The sequence below is a fragment of the Gopherus flavomarginatus genome, chromosome 6 (genome assembly GCF_025201925.1).
Source record: "Gopherus flavomarginatus isolate rGopFla2 chromosome 6, rGopFla2.mat.asm, whole genome shotgun sequence".
Taxonomy (NCBI): Eukaryota; Metazoa; Chordata; order Testudines; family Testudinidae; genus Gopherus; species Gopherus flavomarginatus.
In genome coordinates, this window is record NC_066622.1 from 1,932,291 (window position 1) to 1,951,817 (window position 19,527).

Consider the following 19,527-nt stretch of genomic DNA (forward strand, 5'->3'; position numbering starts at 1 on the left):
TTTTCAGATGTTGATGCTTTCTGGCCATTCATCACTGAGGAGTCAGAGAGGACCCCAAAGCTTCATCCCACTCTGGTGAATGGGGCATGTCCCCTTCAGTGGAAGGTGGAGACATCATCTCAGTCATTTTGTTAAAGGGTTTCTCCTTTCCAACCAGCATCTGTTCAGTCTTGCCTAGCTTGAGCATGAAGACTGCTCTTAATCCAAGAGCTGATTGCTCCTAAGTATTCTGACATTTTAGTAGTGATGGTGGTTGCATCAGAATAGAACCGTGTTTTAAACAGCCCTCGAAGTCTTTAAAAACCTTACCTACAGCTGCAAGAGCAGTGGTGCTGGCCAGCAGTGGGGCCCCTTGTCTTTCCAGTTTCAATGCCAGTCTGGATATCCTCAGACTATTACCAGCCCTGTCTGCTCCACTGAGCGGGAGGGCACATTTGGGTCTTTAGCTGCTGTCCGTTCAGAGGTGTTATATACAGAGGTTTAGTGGGGACTACAGCAATAGCGTAGATGGAAAGGTAATTTCAGGAAAGCATGCATGTCTTTTTAGCTGTTTTTAATGTAATGTAGTAGCTGGGAATGAGACTCTAGCCCCCTGTGACCAACCAGCTCTCCCCAGACAACGACCACGTACTCCACGCTTTGGCAACCACTGCTTTAGACTCAAGGCGGAGATATAAACAGCAGAGAAATTCAGTGGTGAACTCCCCCGCAGTCCTCCAACACTGCCAGAATGCTGTTAGGTTCTTCCATACACAAAGAACAACCATGACCTTGGCTAAAGGACTTTTGTTAGATTAATACAAACAAGAAAAGTTAGAGAATCAAGGCTCCATTGGGCAGGGGTGGGGGGGAGGGCGGTGAGAGAGAGAGAGAGTCTCTCTCTCCCCACTGAACCAGCAGGAGCCACTGAGAACAAAATGGTTCTCAACAAATTTAAAGATAGAGTACACAGTTTCTTTACTATGGGCATCCGTTTCATACACCACAAATATGGAGTTAGTAGTACCTTGCAAGTCTTCCTTTCAGGCACAGTCCTCTCCATATGACAATGATATAAACCAGGGGTCGGCAACCTTTCAGCAGTGGTGTGCCGAGTCTTCATTTATTCACTCTAATTTAAGGTTTCGTGTGCCAGTAATACATTTTAACATTTTTAGAAGGTCTCTTCCTATAAGTCTATAATATATAACTGAACTATTGTTGTATGTAAAGTAAATACATTTTTTTAAATGTTTAAGACGCTTCATTTAAAATTAAATTAAAATGCAGAGCCCCCCCAGGCTGATGGCCAGGACCTGGGCAGTGTGAGTGCCACCAAACATCAGCTTGTGTGCCGCAGGTTGCCTACCCCTGATATAAACAGTACTTTTCTGATGCTCCAGACATTTAAGATTCTCAAAATTTTATAACCATCTAGGCAATGTGATAAACCCAAAGGAATAAAAATTCCTAAAGTCTAAATCCAGGAAGGTTGTCCTTTTACCACATTTCTTACATATTCTCAACTTTTCTAGACTGAGACTTTAGGTATTTTTATTCCTTCAGGTCTATCACATTGCCTAGATTATTATAAAAATTAAGATAATCTTAAATCTGCCTGGGTCTGCTATACACTGACAAATGTTGATAACATTTTGTTACAGGGGATAAAATAACATTAACTGCATAAACTCTGGCACTGTCACATTTTGTAGAACTCGCACAAGCAGCAGAATTTTGTAAATTAATGTGTGGTCCTAGTTTGAGAAGTGGCTGCAAGAAGGTTCTATGTTTGCTCAGCTGATTTGCTCCAGGTACACATTCAGACAAAGCTGCTGACTTTAAGAACTAAACTAATATTATGCTGCTCTTTTTTCACTCTGGGTGAGCCCTGTAAAGCCAAACATGCTCAAAGGGAGCAATCTGTATTCTTCTTAAGTATCTTCAGCAGAAGAGTTTACTAATATTTAGTCAGCCCTACCTGTGTGATTCCACTGAAAGCTCTGAGTTAGCACAGGTGATTCTGATTGCATCATGCAAGACATGATGTGGGTTTGTACAGGGCCTAATTTGGGACCTTTATTACAGGTGATATATGAGAAGCAAAGAGAGCAGCTGGGTTCTCGGATACCAGATTGAATCTCCAAGAACTAGATATCTCTGCCTGTAAATAGAGCACATCTGTTCAGAAATTTGGAGATAAACAGAGCACCGCATGCTATTTACATGGTTCTTTTCAGAGCAGACTCCAACAGTACTTCTTCCAACGCTCCTGAAGTTCATGCTGGTTTATAATGTCCTGTGTATTATGCACCAGATCCACCAACTCCAAGATGTGCTTTTGTCTGGAATGTAGATGTGACAGGAACGGAGTTTGTTGAAACAGCCACTCCAGAAACAGATAGCACTTGCATGACAGAAACAGGGTTAAGTACTATAGGAAGTCTTTGCCTCAGGGTACAAAGTTATTTTGTGACTCTGTGACCATGACCCTTTTTGGGCAAAAAATATCTGCATTTATCTTATATGCATTTGGGTACAAGAGTAGGATACTATGACAAGCATTTGTTCCCCACATCAGATTCTTCAGCTAGCGATTCATTTATTTCTTTTATCTACCCAAACGAAGTCATAATAGTTAAGTAATAAGAACATTTAGTCCTTATCCACACGGTGTTCAGAACAATGCTAGCTGCAACCCTGATCAAAATGGCTGATACTAACAGTGCTCTAACACTGTGTGCTGACCCTAGACAAGATTTTCTCCCCTTAAAAATGGTGTTTTTTCTCTCTGCAGGCTGGGTTCTTTTAGGCCTGATTTTCAGAAGTCCTATGCATAAATTTAAACTGGAGTTGGAGATGTTCAGCACTTCTGAAAACCAGACCCTATTTTCCCCCTTCTGATACCTACCCTCTTCGGCAGGCTATAACACAGTTTTATAACACTTTGAACACTCAGATCAGGGTAATAATGCAAGAACCCTGCTATTTTAACATCCCTTGTGTTTAAATGGGATTGTAGCTAGCAGAGTTCTGCTCCTAGTAAGGGCAGGACCAACATTTCCCTACTATTAAGCTACTTTATTGAATCGCTCTCTGTTTTTCAGATAGGAGTTTCTATCCATAGGGATCAATGCTGTGCTTTCAGGCTTAGAGAGACATCAGTGAGTTCAACATATAATTCCATCTGTGGCCAGGATGGCTGATCGGGTTAATGACAAGACCAGCAACCTTTCTGCTCTAGGTCACATTGCATTCTTTCACTGTGCTCCTTGGTATCAATGATGGCTGATCTATGGGAAATGAGTCTGATCTCAAGTCTAGTTCCTAGCATGCAGAACACATTCATAATTGATAATCTTGGCACTTGCAGCAGGAGACAGAACTTGAGAGAGTTCGGACTGCTCAGTCCCTCCAAGCAGCGTGCCTGGGGCAGCACGGTAAAGCTAGCGCTGCCTCCAGCAGTCCTGTTTCAGTCACGAGGTCAAGTTTACAATTTCCAAGTGAGTCACGCTGCCTCTTGAAAAAAATTGTATCTTTGTCTTTGTATTCAGCATGCTTGGTTTCCAAATGCCTACAACGTTTAGCAGGAGATAATGAACTGTTTGCTAGTATTTTGTTGCACATGACACACTGCGCATCAGGAACATCTTTATTTCCAACACACGTAAAACCAAAAGACAAATAACTTTCAACATACTTTAGTTTCGGTCATTTAATATCTGCTGCTGCTTGTTTTTTCTTTCACCTTGGATAACTCACTAGTACTAACAGATTTTTGGCAACAAAAGTCATCCTCACTTTGAAGTGTCACAATATTTTTGCTCGTTTATTTCGGCCACAGTTGGAGTACCAGAAGAACTTGCTTTTCGTTTCAAAGTTCCTTCTTTTAGCCACAAATCCATGATGATTAGGTTTAGTAACAATATTTAGAAATACTGATTTGTCATTTTTTTTGTCACAAATATTTATATTGTTTCAAGCGAAGCTAGTTTAGTTGTGCTTATCGCACAGATGGTAAAGACCCAAAGGTTTGAACGTGTTGAGTGAATGTTATATTCACCATGGCATAAAGAGAACGGGGTGCGCATACCGCTGCAGTTCACGCAGCCTCGAGCGGAAGAGGTATGATGTCACCAACTGAAACGTGCCTGAAAGGGGTAGACGTCAACATGCTGGCGTGCCATGTCCTCTTTCCACCATGATATTCAATATGAGATCAATAACTGGAAAAAGTTTTATGTTAAATTATAGTCATTCAAAAAGAGTTGTAAACTACACTTCAAATAAGCCAAATTTAAAAAATTTTAAGGACACTTTTTTTAATTACGATTCTTTCACAGAACACCTATTCACATCGTGCGCAACACCAGTGTTCCGTGGAACACAGTTTGGGAAACACTGTACTATATCAACAAATCACTCCTGTTTTTATTGTTCATTTGCTAGGCCATTTGTCACAAGCCTAATTCAAAAGACAAAATCACTGGATTGTGATCTAATCAAGCAGCATTTTTCCTTCTTTACCTAGCTGTCAATTTTGATTATTATCAATGTAAGTATTTTTTCATCAGTTTGTGTGTGTGCGGTGAAATTGACATCCATAGACATTTACTGATAAAAAGCTACTCCTTCCAAGCCTAGATACATTGAGCCATGTGAGGGGGTCACCCTTTCATTGTGCAAGCCCAAGTTCAATTCTGCATTGCCATCTGGTGTTTACAGATGGAACAGCCAAAAACTTTAGCCCTAGGAATTTTTTGAATGACAGATCAATGAATGCATTAAATTTGTCATTGGTGATGATCACCATCATGAAGTGTATATAAAAGACAACAGCATGGGATGTGAACTAAAGAACAGTTTCCATATTCTTGATAACTAGTGCTAGACTAACGATTAAGTCTGGTGTGTGTTCATCTACCCATGTGAAGGGAGGTCCAGAAATGGGCCAGATCTACTCTTTATGTCCTGCAAACCTACACTCACCTGGATAGTCAATGAGTACTGATATTTGTCAGGGTTTGCAGGACTGGGCCACATGTCCTTTCCAAGATTGGAAAGACAAAACCAAACCCACCACCAACCAATCAATCCCAGGAAAGCCATGCTTAGAGGCCTTCTCCCACATCAAAGTTTAACAGACCACCTGCAATGGATGCAGTGACACCTCCTGTCTCTGAGGGAGCTAGTTTTAAAGGATCCCTCAGGTGTGACAGGCATTTGAGTAGCTTAGAGCAGTGGTCTCCAAAGTGGGGTGCGCAAGACGATCCATTGGGGGGCACAGTGGGAGGAACGCAACCAGAGCAAAAGAGCGGCATGCAGGGCCGCTGGGTGGGGGGGGGGGGAAGCAGGGCAATTTGCCCCAGGGGCCCTCACGAGAGTTTTTCAGGGGCCCTGGAGCTGCTTCCACTCCGGGTCTTCAACAGCAATTCAGTGGCAGGGCGTCCTTCTGCTCCGCCACCTAAGTGCCCCGAAGACTTGCAGCAGGGGGTCCTTCTGCCCAAGTGCCAGGAATTTGGCGGCAGGGTGACCCCAGGCCCCCTGAATCCTCTGGGCGGTCCTGGCGCCACAGCAGGAGGAGTACTGCGGGAGGAGGGAGGGCGTGAGCGAGTGGGGAAGCTACCCCCACCCCGAGCAGGACCACCCAGAATGCAGGGGCTTTAGGGGCTGCAGGGCCCTGGGCTAAGGAGGCCCCGGGCCCTGGCCTGCAGCTCTAAAGCCCCTTTCAGAAAGCGGCCCTGAGTCCTCTGGCCCGTAGAGGAGCAGGGACAGCTACGCAGCCAGCGGCCAGAAAGAAGCAGCACTTTCCTCTTCAAAGCCTGCTGGAGAGAAGTGGTGCTTTGAAGGGGAAAGCGCTGCTTCTCTCCGACCGCTGGCTGCGCGACTGCCCCAGCTCCTCCTGAGTCCTCTGGCCCGTGTTCGCAGGGCTGCATTCTGAAGGAAGCTTTAGAGCTGCAGGCCGGGGCCCACTTAGCCCAGGGCCCTGCAGCCCTTAATGCCCCTGCGTTCCGGGTGGCCCTGCCTGGCGGGCGGAGGGGCTCCCAGAGTCACAGCCATGGGGGCCGTGCCACGCTGCACAGAGCCACCTGTACACCTCCTGCACCAAACAGGAGCTGCCCTAGGTAAGTGCTCTGCACCCTGCCTGCCCCAGCCCTGAGCACCCTCCTGCATCCTAACTCCCTTCCAGACCCCACACCCCACCCTGAGCACCCTCCCACACCCTAACCCAGACCTTTGAATCGCTGTATCAGTGTTAAACCAAGATGTTCAGAAATAATGAAGCATAATCAATCACATTAATAATTTTTTTGTGAAAGCAAAAAGTTCTGTACTGTTAATAAAAATATATATTCTAAATATTTATCTTTATATCCTTTTAGTTTCTATTTTGTTTTATAATGCACATAATATTAGTATAGTAGTATATGTACATAATTTATATATAAATAAATATACAAATATTGAGGGTACATGCTCAAAATTTTTTTACTGATAGGGATGCGCAATCAAAAAAGTTTGGAGACCACTGGCTTAGAACACAGGTCCTGATAGCAACAGCAGCACTTGTTATAGAGAGGGCTGCAATGGAGGAGTAACAACAGCTAAGTCATGGGAAAAGCCAGCAGTACAGGCTCCCCAGGAAGTTTGTAATGGATTAGAGGGCAGATAGAGGCCTTAGTGCAGCTTCTAGGCAGTACCAGTAGCTTTTGCCTTTAAAAAAAGAAAAAAACCCAACCCAGTCATGGGAAATTTAATTAAAAAAAAAGCAGCAGCAGCTCCAAAAAATGCAGTCTAGATCCTGTATCATGTTAATGAACATGGCAAGTCTGTGCATGGAATTTTAATTACTAAATAGTGTCCATACCCATGCAATGCACAGGTCTTTCCCTGTGGAACTTGGGCAGGGAGGGAAGCTCATTATAGCATATAAAACCAAGTGTTGTTAGATTCAGCATTTGCTGAGTAGAGCACATTGTTGTTAAGGTAGTTGTGACTTTCACCAGGATAAAAATTCCAATTCTTAAGAGTTCACAGCATTCCAGGGAATTCTTTGAGTCTGGCATTTTCCACACTCTGTCTCAGCCCAAAGGGTGAATATTTTAGAATATCTTTTCACTTGTTTTTACTTTAAGGTGAAGAAATACACTAGCTGCACTCTGTGAAAATGCTAAGATACTGTCTTTGTGCACCTGACTCATGGATGCACTTTAAATTGGAGATGTTACGGGTACCTAGTCCTCACTGAGGCCAGTCTCAATATCTCTTACAAAAATCACTAACCAATAAGCAACTCGGTTCTGCTTCTCCGTGTTGTGGTCGCTGTGTAACAGGCAGAGCGCTGACACTGTCGGCAGAGCTAACGGTCTGCGCTGCTCCCTGCCCGGAAAGAGCTTCAGGGCCCTGGGGCAGAGCCCTGGGGCAGGGCCTGGGTGGGGCTCTGCAGAGTGAACCCCACCCTCAGCACCGCCGCAGGGCCGCCAGCAGGCGAGTGAGGGCGGCAGCTGAGGCAGGGTCGATGCGGGGGCATGCCCAGGTTTTCAGCCCCGAGCTGTGCGCACAGGAGGGCCCGGGCAGCAGCAGACCAGGGGCGAGAAAAGTCCCGCCCCCTCCAGAAGCCCAACGCTTTCCCCGCCCCCCCGAACAGGGCCCCGAGTTACGGTAACGGGGCTGCCACTGGCCACGGTACCTGGCTGAGGGAGCGGCTACACCCGCCGCCCGAGGCTGGGCTGTGAGGGGGTTTGACGGCCTCTCCCCCCGCTCCTGTTGCTCCCGGGGTTCTGCCCTCGACCCCGGGCCCTTTCTGCGACCGGTCCCCTCTGCTCGGAGCCCGGCCGCGGCCCGCCTCCACCAGGCTTTCCCGCCCTCGGGGCGCCATGTTTGGTCCGTCCCTCCCGCCTTCTGCAGCCACACTGATTGACACCTGCCGCCCTAGGCCGGGCCGCGCGCTCTGCCTCTCCTGAGGGGGAGGGAGCCCAGCAACAGTGACCAGCCCACAGCGGCGCGCGCAGAAACCGTTAAGTCAGTGGAGCATCGCGCACGCGCCGTAGCCCGGTCACTGGGGAGCATCGCGCACGCGCAGAGCAGAGTCGAGCTCGACGGGCGCTGCCGGAGCTGTGACAGCAACAAAGGTGCCGTCCCGTTACTCCCCGCAGGCTCCAACATAGCGCCCAACCCCTCTCCGACTTCTCATCGGCCCCACTGGGACGCCGTAGGGGGCGGGCCGTGTCGATTTCCCCCATTGGCCACGAGGAGGAGGTGCTGCTCTCTGATTGGTCGGTGGGGCGGACAGAGCCGCTTTCCCCACTCCCCCCGCCCCCAGGAGAGCGGCTGAGGAGCTAGTTCGGTTCAAACCCCGCCCCCGCTGGGTGGTCAGTGCTTGTGACCACGCGCCGCTGTAGCGCTCTCAGGCCGGCCCGGCCCGGCGCCGCGCGTGCGCAGAGTTCAGCCGGGCGCGCGCCCGACAGGCCCCGTTGGCGCCGAGCCCGCTCTGCCAGGAGCTGCGCCCACGTGCCCGCCGCTGGTTACAGGGGGAGCCCCGGTAGCTGAGGCCGGCTCCGGTGCGGCGGGCCTGGCGTTTCTGCTGCGCCCCAGCTCCACGCGCGGCTCTGCCCCGCTCCCGGGCAGGCCTAGCATGGTGGAACCGGGCGAAGGGAAGGGGCCCAAGCCTGCTGCGTTTGAGAGACTCGTTTTCAGGAACGCTTCCGAACACCACTACGTGAAGATCTGCTTGTAAGTTCCGCTTCCCCTGTCGTTAAATACGGAATCCACTGTACGCGCAATAGACTTGAATAATAAGACTTTATGTAACCGTTGTTCTTTTCAGAGAATTTCAAGGAGGTGGAATTAGACTGAACGCTGCTCATTTCAAGCAACTTATTATTTCAGCACTGAAGGAATTGCATGGAGAGGTATGAGATCATTGACCCTGTGATGGACTATTGTACTTCTCTGAATTCCCGTAAATATAATTCCATTGACTCTTTTTTTGTATGGTCCAGAAGCAACCATTATGATGATCTAGTTTCTAGTGTAAGTTCCTGCATATTAATGGCCAAAGAACTTCATCTAATAATTTATGCATCAAGCCTATAACTCTGGGTTGAGTTGAGCCTCTCTCTCAATTTGAAGATTGCACATGATGGAGAATCACCACGTCCTTAAATAGTGCTGACTTTTAAAAAACCATTATTTCAAATGGAAAGTCTAGGAGAGTGTGCTGCTGAATGACAGAGTCTGATCTTTCTGCACCTTGTTCTTTATTTACCACACTATGATTATGTTTTGGTTTTTTTTTTTAAATCTGTAAACATCAGGCTGCTTATAACAATGGTAGTAAATGTTACAATTCTTCTGTTTAAGTAGGCAAATGTATGAAAATCCCATCTTCACTGCAGTTCTGATGTGTATTCAGAGTCTTCTGAACCCTGAAGTTTCTTGTGCTGCATACACGATTCATCAGACCTAACATTAATTTTAGCAGGGCAAAGGATTTTGACTAATTGACTTCTCGGTGTGGAAGCTGTTTCACTCAAAATTGCACACTGGCGATTCTGGAAGTGGTCAGGCTGGGTCAGTACTTGGATGGGGTCCCTCAAAAGATAACCAATATGTTGGTGATTCTCTAGGTTTGTGGTCTAATGAGTGATTCCAGCTCGTCCTTTAGATTATGTTCTAATGGAGTGAATAGTATTACGTGAATTAGAATTATTAATAGAAAGTTAGAGCTGAAAGTAAGCAGAAAGGAATGAAGGGAAAGGAAGAAACAATTTAAAATTATTTCCCTCCTGCTCCCTCAGAGCCCTTCTCTCCCTGCTTTCTGCTGTTTCATAGACTTTGGCTTTTAAGTTCACGAAACTGAAGTAGGAGCCTTAATGTACCTCCTTTCAGCCTGGATGCTGCTTCAGTGCTATTTGACACTCACTGAGCTGGGTGTGAAAACAACCATTTTCCTTTAAGTCCCAGTATCAGTGCTCCTGCTGCAGTGGAGCTTCAAAGAGAAAAAAGCAGAAGGGAATATGATCTACTGGACTGGAACTAAAGAGGTCCTAGGTTTTATTCCTGGCTCTGCCACTGATTTACTGAGTGAGGTGGGACATGTCACATCACCTCTTTGTCTGAGTTTTGCCAACTGTAAAATGGTGATAAGAATGCAAAGTGCTTTGAGATCTGTGAATGAAAAGGGCTATATGAGAGCTGGGTATTACAACGTTGCTCTAATAATAATGTTTTCAGTTGGAGAACATGGAAATCATATGTTCATAAACTGTTGTTAAAGCAGTGAATAATATTGATTTAACAGTAATGCCCTATTTGTGCATAGGTTGGTGCAGCCTTGCCTGTTGATGTCTTAACATATGAGGAAAAAACCCTCTCTGCAATACTAAGAGTTCCTAGCAGGTAAGACATTGATTGTATATATAGTACCTTGCAAGTACCAACATGGAGTTGTGTAAGATGTATAAATAACCTTTAATTTCAAAATAACTAGCTTACAACTTCTGATAGTTTCCTATCAAAATAAGGGAGAAAATAATAGCTGTGATTTCATAGAAATGCAGGGCTGGAAGGGACCTTGGGAATTCTTCAAATCCAGCCCCTGTGCTGGGGCCGGAACAAGTAAACCTAGACCATCCCTGACAGGTGTTTGTCCAGGTTGTTCTTAAAAATCTCCAATGATGGAGATTCCACAACCTCACTTGGAAGTCTGTTCCAGTGCTTAACTACCCTTCTAGTTAGAAAGTTATTTCTAATATCTAACCTACCGGCAAATCTTTCTTGCAGCAGATTAAGCTCATCACAACTACTTCTACCTTCAGTAGACAGGGAGAACAATTGCTCATTGTCCTCTTTATAATAGCCCTTAACATAGTTGATTGTTATTAGGTTGCCCTTCAGGCTTCTTTTCCCAAGGCTAAACATGCCTGGATTTTTTAATGTTTCCTCATGGGTCAGATTTTCTAAACCTGTTTTTGTCTGTTGCATTCTTTGACAAAGTAACAAGCCTTGTCGATGGGGGAAGGGGTAGATTTGGTATATCTTGACTTCAGTAAGGCTTTTGACCTTCTCATAAACAAACAAGGGAAATAAAACCTGGATGGAAGAGCATATTGAATGGGGTCTTGTACGGATCAATTCTGGGTCCAGTTCTGTTCAATATCTTCATCAGTGATTTAGATGATGGCATAGAGAGTTCATTTATAAAGTTTGTAGACAACACCAAGTTGGGAGGAGTTACAAGTGCTTTGGAGGATATCATTAAAATTCAAAATGATCTGGAGAAACAGTCTGAAGTAAATAGGATGAAATTCAATGAGGATAAATGCAAATTACTCCACTTAGGAAGGAAGAATCAGTGGCGCAGATACAAATGGGAAATGACTGCCTAGGAAGATGTACTGCGGAATGGGATCTGGAGGTCCCAGTGGATCACAAGCTAAATAAGAGTCAACAGTGTAATGCTGTTGCAAAAAAGCAGCCATCATTCTGGGATATATTAGCAGGAGTGTGGTAAGCAAGACACAAGAAGTAATTCTTCCACTCTACTCGGTGCCGATTAGGCCTTAGCTGGTGTATTGTTCTGTTCTGGGTGCCACATTTCAGGAAAGATGTGGACAAATTGGAGGAAGTCCAGAGAAAAGCAACAAAAATAAGTGTAGCAAAACATGATCTGTGAAGGAAGATTGAAAAAATAGGGTTTGTTTAATCTGGAGAAGAGAAGACTTGGCGGGGGAGCATAACAGTTTTCAAGTACATAAAAGGTTGTTACAAGGAGGAGGGAGAAAAATGGTTCTTATTAACCTCTGAGGGATAGGGCAGGAAGCAACAGGCTTAAATTGCAGCTAGGGCGGTTTAGGTTGGACATTAAGAAAAACATCCTGTCAGGGTGGTTAAGCACTGGAATAAATTGCCTAGAGAGGTTTTGGAATCTCCATCATTGGAGATTTTTAAGAGCAGCGTAGACAAACACCTGTCAGGGATGGTCTTAGATCAGGGATTCTCAAACTGTGGGTTGGGACCCCATTTTAATGGGGTCACCAAGGCTGGTAGTGTCCCTGGGCCTCAGCACGTCTGAAGCCCAAACCCCACCACCCAGGGCTAAAGTTACATGCCCCCCGCCCAGGGCAGAAGCCCTTGGGCTTTAGCCTTGGCCCCCCCCAGCCCAGGGCGGCAGGGCTTGGATGGGCTCAGTCTTCAGTCTCACTTCCTGGGGTCGTGTAGTGATTTTTGTTGTCCGAAGGGGGTCATGATGCAATGAAGTTTGAGAACTGCTGTCTTAGATAATGCTTAGTCCTGCCAAGTAGGCTTAGCACATCAGGTGGCAGCTCCCAAAGAGGGTTCTGTGATCCAACCCGTCACAGTGGCGTAGTCGAGCAGGATCTGTGCACAGTTGATTGCTTTGAGACACTGGTAGTGATTTTAAGTGAATTTTACGTGTAGTGGCTGGAGAAGAGACAAAGTGGTTATTGGTTTGTTGTTTTCTGTTTGCTTATTTCGGGGAAAGGAAGTAGTGACTGAAGAGGAAGTGCCCAGAAAAAAAAAAGTGCAGGGGGCTAGACTAGGTGGCTTCTCGAGGTCCCTTCCAGTCCTGCGATTCTATGATTCTTGTGTGTTTCTGGGATGTTGTGAATGCTGCTTAGTAATCACTCGGGAGTGGTTTTTTGTTTTTTTTTCCTAACTGCACTTGAATTTCAAGAGATACCTAGGGGGGCACCTGGCCCAGAATTGGTAGACGCTTCATCCTTCACTGATATGAGACAATCCATTGCTGAAAGAGGGAGCTTTTTCACACTCAGTTATCAAGTGGCTGCTTAAAAGTCTGGAGGAGGACATTTATAGCCTTATTGGCCTCTAGATAGTCTGTACTGTATTCTTATACTGCATTCATCACTGTGGTATCTGAGTGCCTTCAAGGAGTGCATTAAATGACATGGTTTATTCTATTCTCATCCTCTGCTTGGGGAGAATTACATGTATAGCATAGTCTCTTTTGTTTTGGATTTTTGCATGTACGCACTGCTACATGTTAGAGAAGGCAGGGTGAAGAATGTGCCTGGCACCTGGAGTGGAGGATGATTAGCTGTGGAGCAAAACTGTAAATGATTCCTTTCCATTTTAAAAAGCTATTTGAAAAGCCTTTTTAAGGTGTGAAATCCAGTACCTGGCCTTTTAGAGCAGTCTTTACATCCCTGTTCTCTTTCAGCGTTAATACTGTAAGGTCTGCCTGGTTTAGGTTCTAGAAGTTAGAGCAAGGGCATTGAAAGTTTGTCTCTGATCCTGACTCTGCCACTGACTTGCTCTGTGACCATGAGTAAGTTACTTAGCATCTCTGTAATGGTGTCCCATCTGTAAAATGAGGATAAGTGAGCAGCTTTAGAAAGCACATCAAGACTTTTTGATGTAAAGCACTAAATAATTTGGGGTAATCATTTACTACTAAGGGCTAGTCTACGCTGGCGGCTCTTTCATGTGCCTTGCGTGGTCGCGGCACAGCGTTGGGAGAGAGCTCTCCCGGCGTTCTAAAAAATCCACCTCCACGAGGGGCGTAGCTTCCAGCGCTGGTGCAATGTCTACGCTGGTGCTTTACAGTGCTGAAACTTGCTGAGCTCAGGGAGTGTTTTTGCACAGCCTGAGTGAGAAGGTTGCAGTGCTGTAAATTTCTAGAGTAGACAAACCCTAAGAAAAATGGGAAAGCACCAGGAATCAAAAGAGCAGTAAAAAGGCAGACTAAGAAACCACCTCAAACACAACAAATTTCCATTGGCATTTGTGGGTTTCAACTATTTTCTGACTCAGAGACCACAGAAATGTGACTGGTCCAGAATAGTTAAAATGACACTGTGGTCTAAAAAGTGGCTAAGTTGTGTAAACCTCACAACGTCTTGACAGACCTGCCTCCTGTGTGTAGTTCTATCCACTGCATTTAGTTACAAAAGTAAGTGTTCAGTACTAGTTACATCTGCAGAGCCAATGCAGGTTAGAGTGAATTGGATAGTGTTCCTTGTGCATCAGCAGAATTGGTTCCTGCATTCCAGGCAAGGCTTTGGAGCTATGCTCCAGCTCCAGGCAAAAACCTGCTGCTCCGGGGCTGCTCCACACTCTGACTCCGCTCCAAAGCCCTGGTTCCAGGGCCAATCAGTTACACCTGAGGTTAATCAATTGATGGCAGCAGGGTTGCTCAGGTGGCACTGAAAGGAAAATTGGGCCCACAGAATCTATTACTGATTATGAAGCATGACCTAGAAAGAACATAGCTTGATTTTGTTAGGCTGAGTATACAGGGCTGGAGGTTAAAGACTCAAACCTCTTTTTACTTAAATTGAGCAAACTTGATACATACTCAGTGAGACAATAAACATGGATCCATACAGTGTTCCTGTCTTAAAATATAAAATGACCAGGAGTGGATGATGTAGTACTGAAATCTGTGTCTGTTATCCCTTGCTGTGGGAAGAGGTCAGGAGCAGTTGGGAGATTAGGGCATTAAAGATGAATGGAAGCTATTGGGGTTGAGGAAGGGAAGGAGACTAAAGGCACAGAAAGAGCGGTTCAGGAAACAGGCCCATGAAAAAAGGATTTGACAAGGGCAAAACCCATGAGCATTGATTGTATTAAATACTTCAAACCATAGATAAGACAAACTACACTGAAGAGTAATTGTGTCACAAACTTGTCACCAGAGCCCACTGATGAAATTACCAGCTGTTAAATGCAGCTGGGAGTTCATTATTCCTTCTGTTTAGGGTATCTCTATTTAAGCTGTATATCCAGCAGCAAAACCTTTGAGGCATGTGAATCCTAATAATATATTTAATGTTGTCATTATTTAGTGGCCTTGTCAAGCTGTGGAGTGCTCTAACACTGCTGGGCTCCTACCAGAACAGGAAGTGTGCTTTCAGAGTGATACAGGTAAAGCCCTGGGGAACTCTGGGATCTGCCCTTGAATTTTAGTCCTCTCTAGGGTTACTCAGTCTACTCAAGTACACAAAACCTCTTAATAGGGACATGGCTTACTTGTGTAAAAACTGATCTGGTTTTAGAGTTAAATACCCTTAAGGATGGGTATGAAACAGATTGGTGAGAGACTGAATCAGGCTGTCTTATAATTGCTGACATTCAGTCGACTTGCATTGTCATGTCCCGGTCTCTCTCTATATTGTACCCTAACAATCGCCTGTTGTCATATCTGGGGTTGCCTGAGAGGAAGTAGATGCTGGGAATCATCTTTCCTTTTGGGGGCTCACATAGATGCGATCTTGTAAAACTAGACTCTTGTGTCTGAGTTTCATCAGTTTACATATCAGTTTGTCCTTGGCCCCTATCAGGGTAAAAACTTGTATTTTTCCCCCACTGTGACTCACCCACTTCAAACCCCAGTGCACTTGAACTTCAGAGCCCAATGCTTGTTCCTTTTGAAATGCTCGTTTCCTTCTGCCATGTAACGTTCAGTAACCTGAGTCTGGGAGCTGGAGTTGGTCTCCAAGGGGATAGTTGAATAACATGGTTGGCTTAAGTTGCTCTAATTTTGCTTTATAGGAGAAGATTTTTGTTTTTTTTTAATCTTGTCTGCTGGAAAGTGCTTGGTATGTGTGATGTTTTCATAATGTCATTTTTTCCCCCCACCAGACCTCTCCATTTCTCCTTGCGTTATCTGGGAACAGTAGAGAACTCATCCTGGATTGAGTACACAGGAGACATGGTTGGACTGTAAGAAGCAGACATTGCTCAAGATGTTGGCACTACTCAGACCTAGAATTTTTGGTGGGGATTTCAAAAGAACCATCCTGACAAAACCAGACATTGCCAGCGCATTGCTTAGATCTCCCTCTCTTCAGTGTTTACATATACAGGTTGGAGACAAGGCTGAGCTTACTAAAGCCTTCACACAGCAGGATGTTGTTAGTTTTGCTGCCTTAACTGGGGACACAAACCCACTGCATTTGAATGAAGACTATGCAAAGAGAACTAGGTTTGGGAGAACAATTGTACATGGAGTTTTGATCAATGGACTTATTTCTGCAGTTATAGGTACTAAAATGCCTGGCTATGGTTGTGTGTTTCTTTCTCAGGAAATTCACTTCCCAGCTCCCTTGTACATTGGAGAAGAAGTCTTAGCTGCAGCAGAAGTGATGAGACTGAAAAGATCTGTTGCATACATTTCAGTATCATGTACTGTTAGGGAAAGTGAAAAGACTGTCATGGAAGGGATAGTGAAAGTCATGGTGTCAGAAGGTCAGCGCTCCTGACTGCATGGCGCTTAATTCTTTAGTAAAATTCAGAAGTATGTGGTGGGGGCCTCACATGTATGGTACCTCAAACCTTGGTAGGAGGAACCCTCCAGAAACAGTAACAGCTTGCTGTTCATTTTGAGAGCTACTGTGCCTTGTAGGTGAGAGATGTAAAACGTCACTTTTGATTGCCTGTAAGGACACACGAAGATCAGTATGATCTATACTTACCTTATATCTATTACCATTGTGTGCCACCAAGCCTATTCTGTTTCCTAGCTCAACTGTCTTTCACCAAAATAAACACCATTCTTTACTGGAAGCTTTTACAAAGACATGTTTACTTCACGTAATGTTCTGGTGTTGGTCAAGAGATTCCTGTCCCCTGACTAGTAAACATGGAGCCAAGATAAGTATCTCTGATAAATACATATAGTATTCTCTTGGTTCCTTGTTACTATTGCACAATATGTGCCACATTTTATATGTCTGATATATTGAGTTTTGAACTCTTGTTTGGTTTGAGGTTCTAGATATGGCAAGGGGCCAGATCTCTCTCTCACACAGCCCCCCCTTCTGTGAATTCAGTGAAGTCCAAGGGCCTACAGGGGTGAATAAAGCAAGCAGCATTGGGTTCATATTAACACATGCATGTCATCCTCTCCCCTGACTTACAAGAATAAAAAGCTTTTTATTCAAATGCTGCCTTTATTAGGGTAGCTCTGATGTTTCTTTCACAAATTAATGCATTGTTCCACTTAATTTTCAAGCGAAAGGAGTCATTTGATTTAAGGCTATCATTAAGCCAAACAAAAATGGTCTGTGTAGAGGTCTTGGATCACCTCCTACCACTGCTAAACTACAAACTAAATGTCATGTGGCAACCTGTCACAAATGAAGGAACTCTTAAAACTAAATTATAAGGGAACTTTACAGACATGTGGCTACACATGGTAGCTTTATGAGCTAAACCCTTTATACTCCAGAATTGCTTATTGGGTGATCTGCTTTGGAAAAAGGGTAGCTAGAAGGAAGTGTTTTTAATAGGTCTGTTATTTCAGATAACACATGGAGCCAAATGTGTATGAGAGAGACAGGCAGAGTTTGATCAGATCGGAATAAACATGGAGCCAAGATAAGTATCTCAGATCAGAATAAATGAGGTGGCTGCTGTAACCTTAAATTTACCTGACAAGGTAGTTATCTGCCCCTAGTACCATAGTGTTTGAGCAGACTCTTAAACTTAAACTTTAATGTATTTATCCTCTAAACAGACCTGTGAAGGAAGTGCGATGATCCCTATTTTTCAGATGGGGAAGTAAGGCCCAAAGTGACTAGGGGACTGATTTTTGAAGGTATGTAGACATCTAAAGCTGCAGCTAAGCACCTCGTGGGGTTTCCCATAGTACCTAGTCACCTATCATCATATTTTGATGTGTAATACCTTTAAAAATACTGGCTGCAAAAAGTCATATGGGACATTTGCAGGGAATTAAACCTGGGGACTCTAGAGTCCCATGCGAACACCCCAAACCCTGGGCTGTACTAAATAGCGAAGTCTGATACCATTATCGGAGCTGCAGGAATCATAGAACTGGAGGGGACCTCAAGAAGTCATCTAGTCCAGTCCCCTGCACTCAAGGCAGGACTAAGTATTATCTATACAATGTAAGCTAGAGCAACGTGCTGTGTATCTGATGGCAGAGTTTGCCTCATAACTTACTCTGTGGCTACAATGGATAGTCAAATTACGCTAGGCTGATTTCTGCTTTAGCAGCTGTAGTTTCTTTTCTCTCTTAAAGTTAGTCTCATTCCAGGTCTGTTTATGATATCTATATATACTAAATCTCTAGGCATGCTTACATTAAGAATGATACGTTGTGAATAACAGAACTGCCAGCCAGAATTAGTGGGAGAGACAGACAAAGCAAACATCCTTTCTTAGACCTTAGGCTTTGGACTGTGGGAGCTTCTTGGAGCCATTGCCAGAATCAAGAGCTTTCTACTGACCAAGCCTGTGTCCCACTGTACAAATCTGGGGTCTGTCAGCTTGAGCGTAGCAGCTGTCTTCTGTAAGGGTGTGGTAGCCTTTAGACTTGTTCCATACAGGGCTTTATACATCAAAATTGCAGTTGATTTTTTTAAACACACAATAATTCAATCTAGCCTTTCAAACTGAAGCAAATCTTTGATCTACACTTCTGAGTTTTAAATCTAAAACTCAGAGAATGGTCATGTTTAAACAGCACAATTCTCTGTTCAAATGGCAGTCAACTAAAAAATTGGTGACAGCAAAATGTAGTGGTAGTTTAAGGACAGCAAGAACCCGTAATGTACACCTGGTTCTTTAAAAAGTTTTTAAAGGTATCCAAGACATTTTAAACTGCACCCTAGAGACAATATTGTGAACAAGGTAAAAGTAAGAGGTAGCTGCACAATCAGTGACTTTATAAGATGAAATAAAGAGTAAAATAAGAGTTTGTTTATTTGAAGGCAAGTGTAGTCTGTTGAATTTCATGACTTTCAAGCAGATCTCAGTTTCAACTGCTGTTGATACAACTAAAAAGAAAATGGCAGGAAGCAGGGTCCCGAGAAGGAAGACTTTTTCACTGTTCAGGAGCTAGAGAAAAAGTAGATCTCTTCTTGGCTATGAAACTTGCTGCTGAGTTAATAGCGTACATAAAAATGGCCCAAAGATCCATCCAGCCCAGTTTCCTGTCTTCCGACAGTGGCCAGTGCCAGGTGCCCCAGAGGGAATAAACAGATCAGGGAACCATCAAGTGATCTATCCCCTGTTGTCCATTCCCAGCTTCTGGCAAACAGAGGCTAGGGACACCATCTCTGCCCATCCTGGCTAATAGCCCTTGAGGGACTTATCCTCCAAGAACTTCTCTAGTTCTTTTTTGAACCCTATTATGGTCTTGGCCTTCACAACATCCTCTGGCAAGGAGTTCCACAGGTTGACTGTGCATTGTGTGAAGAAATACTTCCTTTTGTTTGTTTTAAACCTGCTGCCTATTCATTCGGTGACCCCTAGTTCTTGTGTTATGAGAAGTAATAAAGAAGTCAACTTTCAAACCTCAGAGTCTGCTGATTATTCTCCCACGATAGCTCAGACTTTTTAAAACTTCTCTATAACAGTTTTATTTTTGTCTTGTGACAGATTGTCATCTCTGGTGATCTGTTTGAAAACAAGAGACAATTAAGTTAAAAAGAGAAGAGGGCTCATCAACCAGCTGGTACTTCTTCCTGTGTGCTCCATTCAAGCAATAATTAGTACTCTATATCAGCATTGTTTTGCATCAGATCTTTTTAATAG

The 19,527-nt window shown here is 44.5% G+C and overlaps 3 protein-coding genes across 4 annotated transcripts in view; 2 read left to right on the forward strand and 1 right to left on the reverse strand.

Moving 5' to 3' along the window:
• LOC127053211 (uncharacterized) overlaps window positions 1-19,527 on the reverse strand; it is a 361,256-nt gene that overhangs the window by 208,243 nt on the left and 133,486 nt on the right. The gene's annotated exons all lie outside the window — the stretch shown is intronic.
• Window positions 7,945-15,705, forward strand: RPP14 (ribonuclease P/MRP subunit p14). 2 transcript variants are annotated; one of them, XM_050957611.1, is made up of 5 exons: window positions 7,945-8,111; window positions 8,807-9,012; window positions 10,304-10,380; window positions 14,811-14,889; window positions 15,607-15,705. In XM_050957611.1, exons 2-5 carry the CDS (start codon window positions 8,884-8,886, stop codon window positions 15,661-15,663), a joined length of 342 nt encoding a protein of 113 aa, XP_050813568.1. In that variant the 5' UTR covers window positions 7,945-8,111; window positions 8,807-8,883; the 3' UTR covers window positions 15,664-15,705. The 2 variants fall into 2 exon arrangements, with proteins under 2 accessions (XP_050813568.1, XP_050813567.1); XM_050957610.1 differs by lacking the exon at window positions 7,945-8,111 and adding an exon at window positions 8,572-8,712 and having other exon boundaries at window positions 8,807-8,891.
• Window positions 15,711-16,530, forward strand: HTD2 (hydroxyacyl-thioester dehydratase type 2). The gene has a single exon (XM_050957587.1). It carries the CDS (start codon window positions 15,711-15,713, stop codon window positions 16,224-16,226), a length of 516 nt encoding a protein of 171 aa, XP_050813544.1. The 3' UTR covers window positions 16,227-16,530.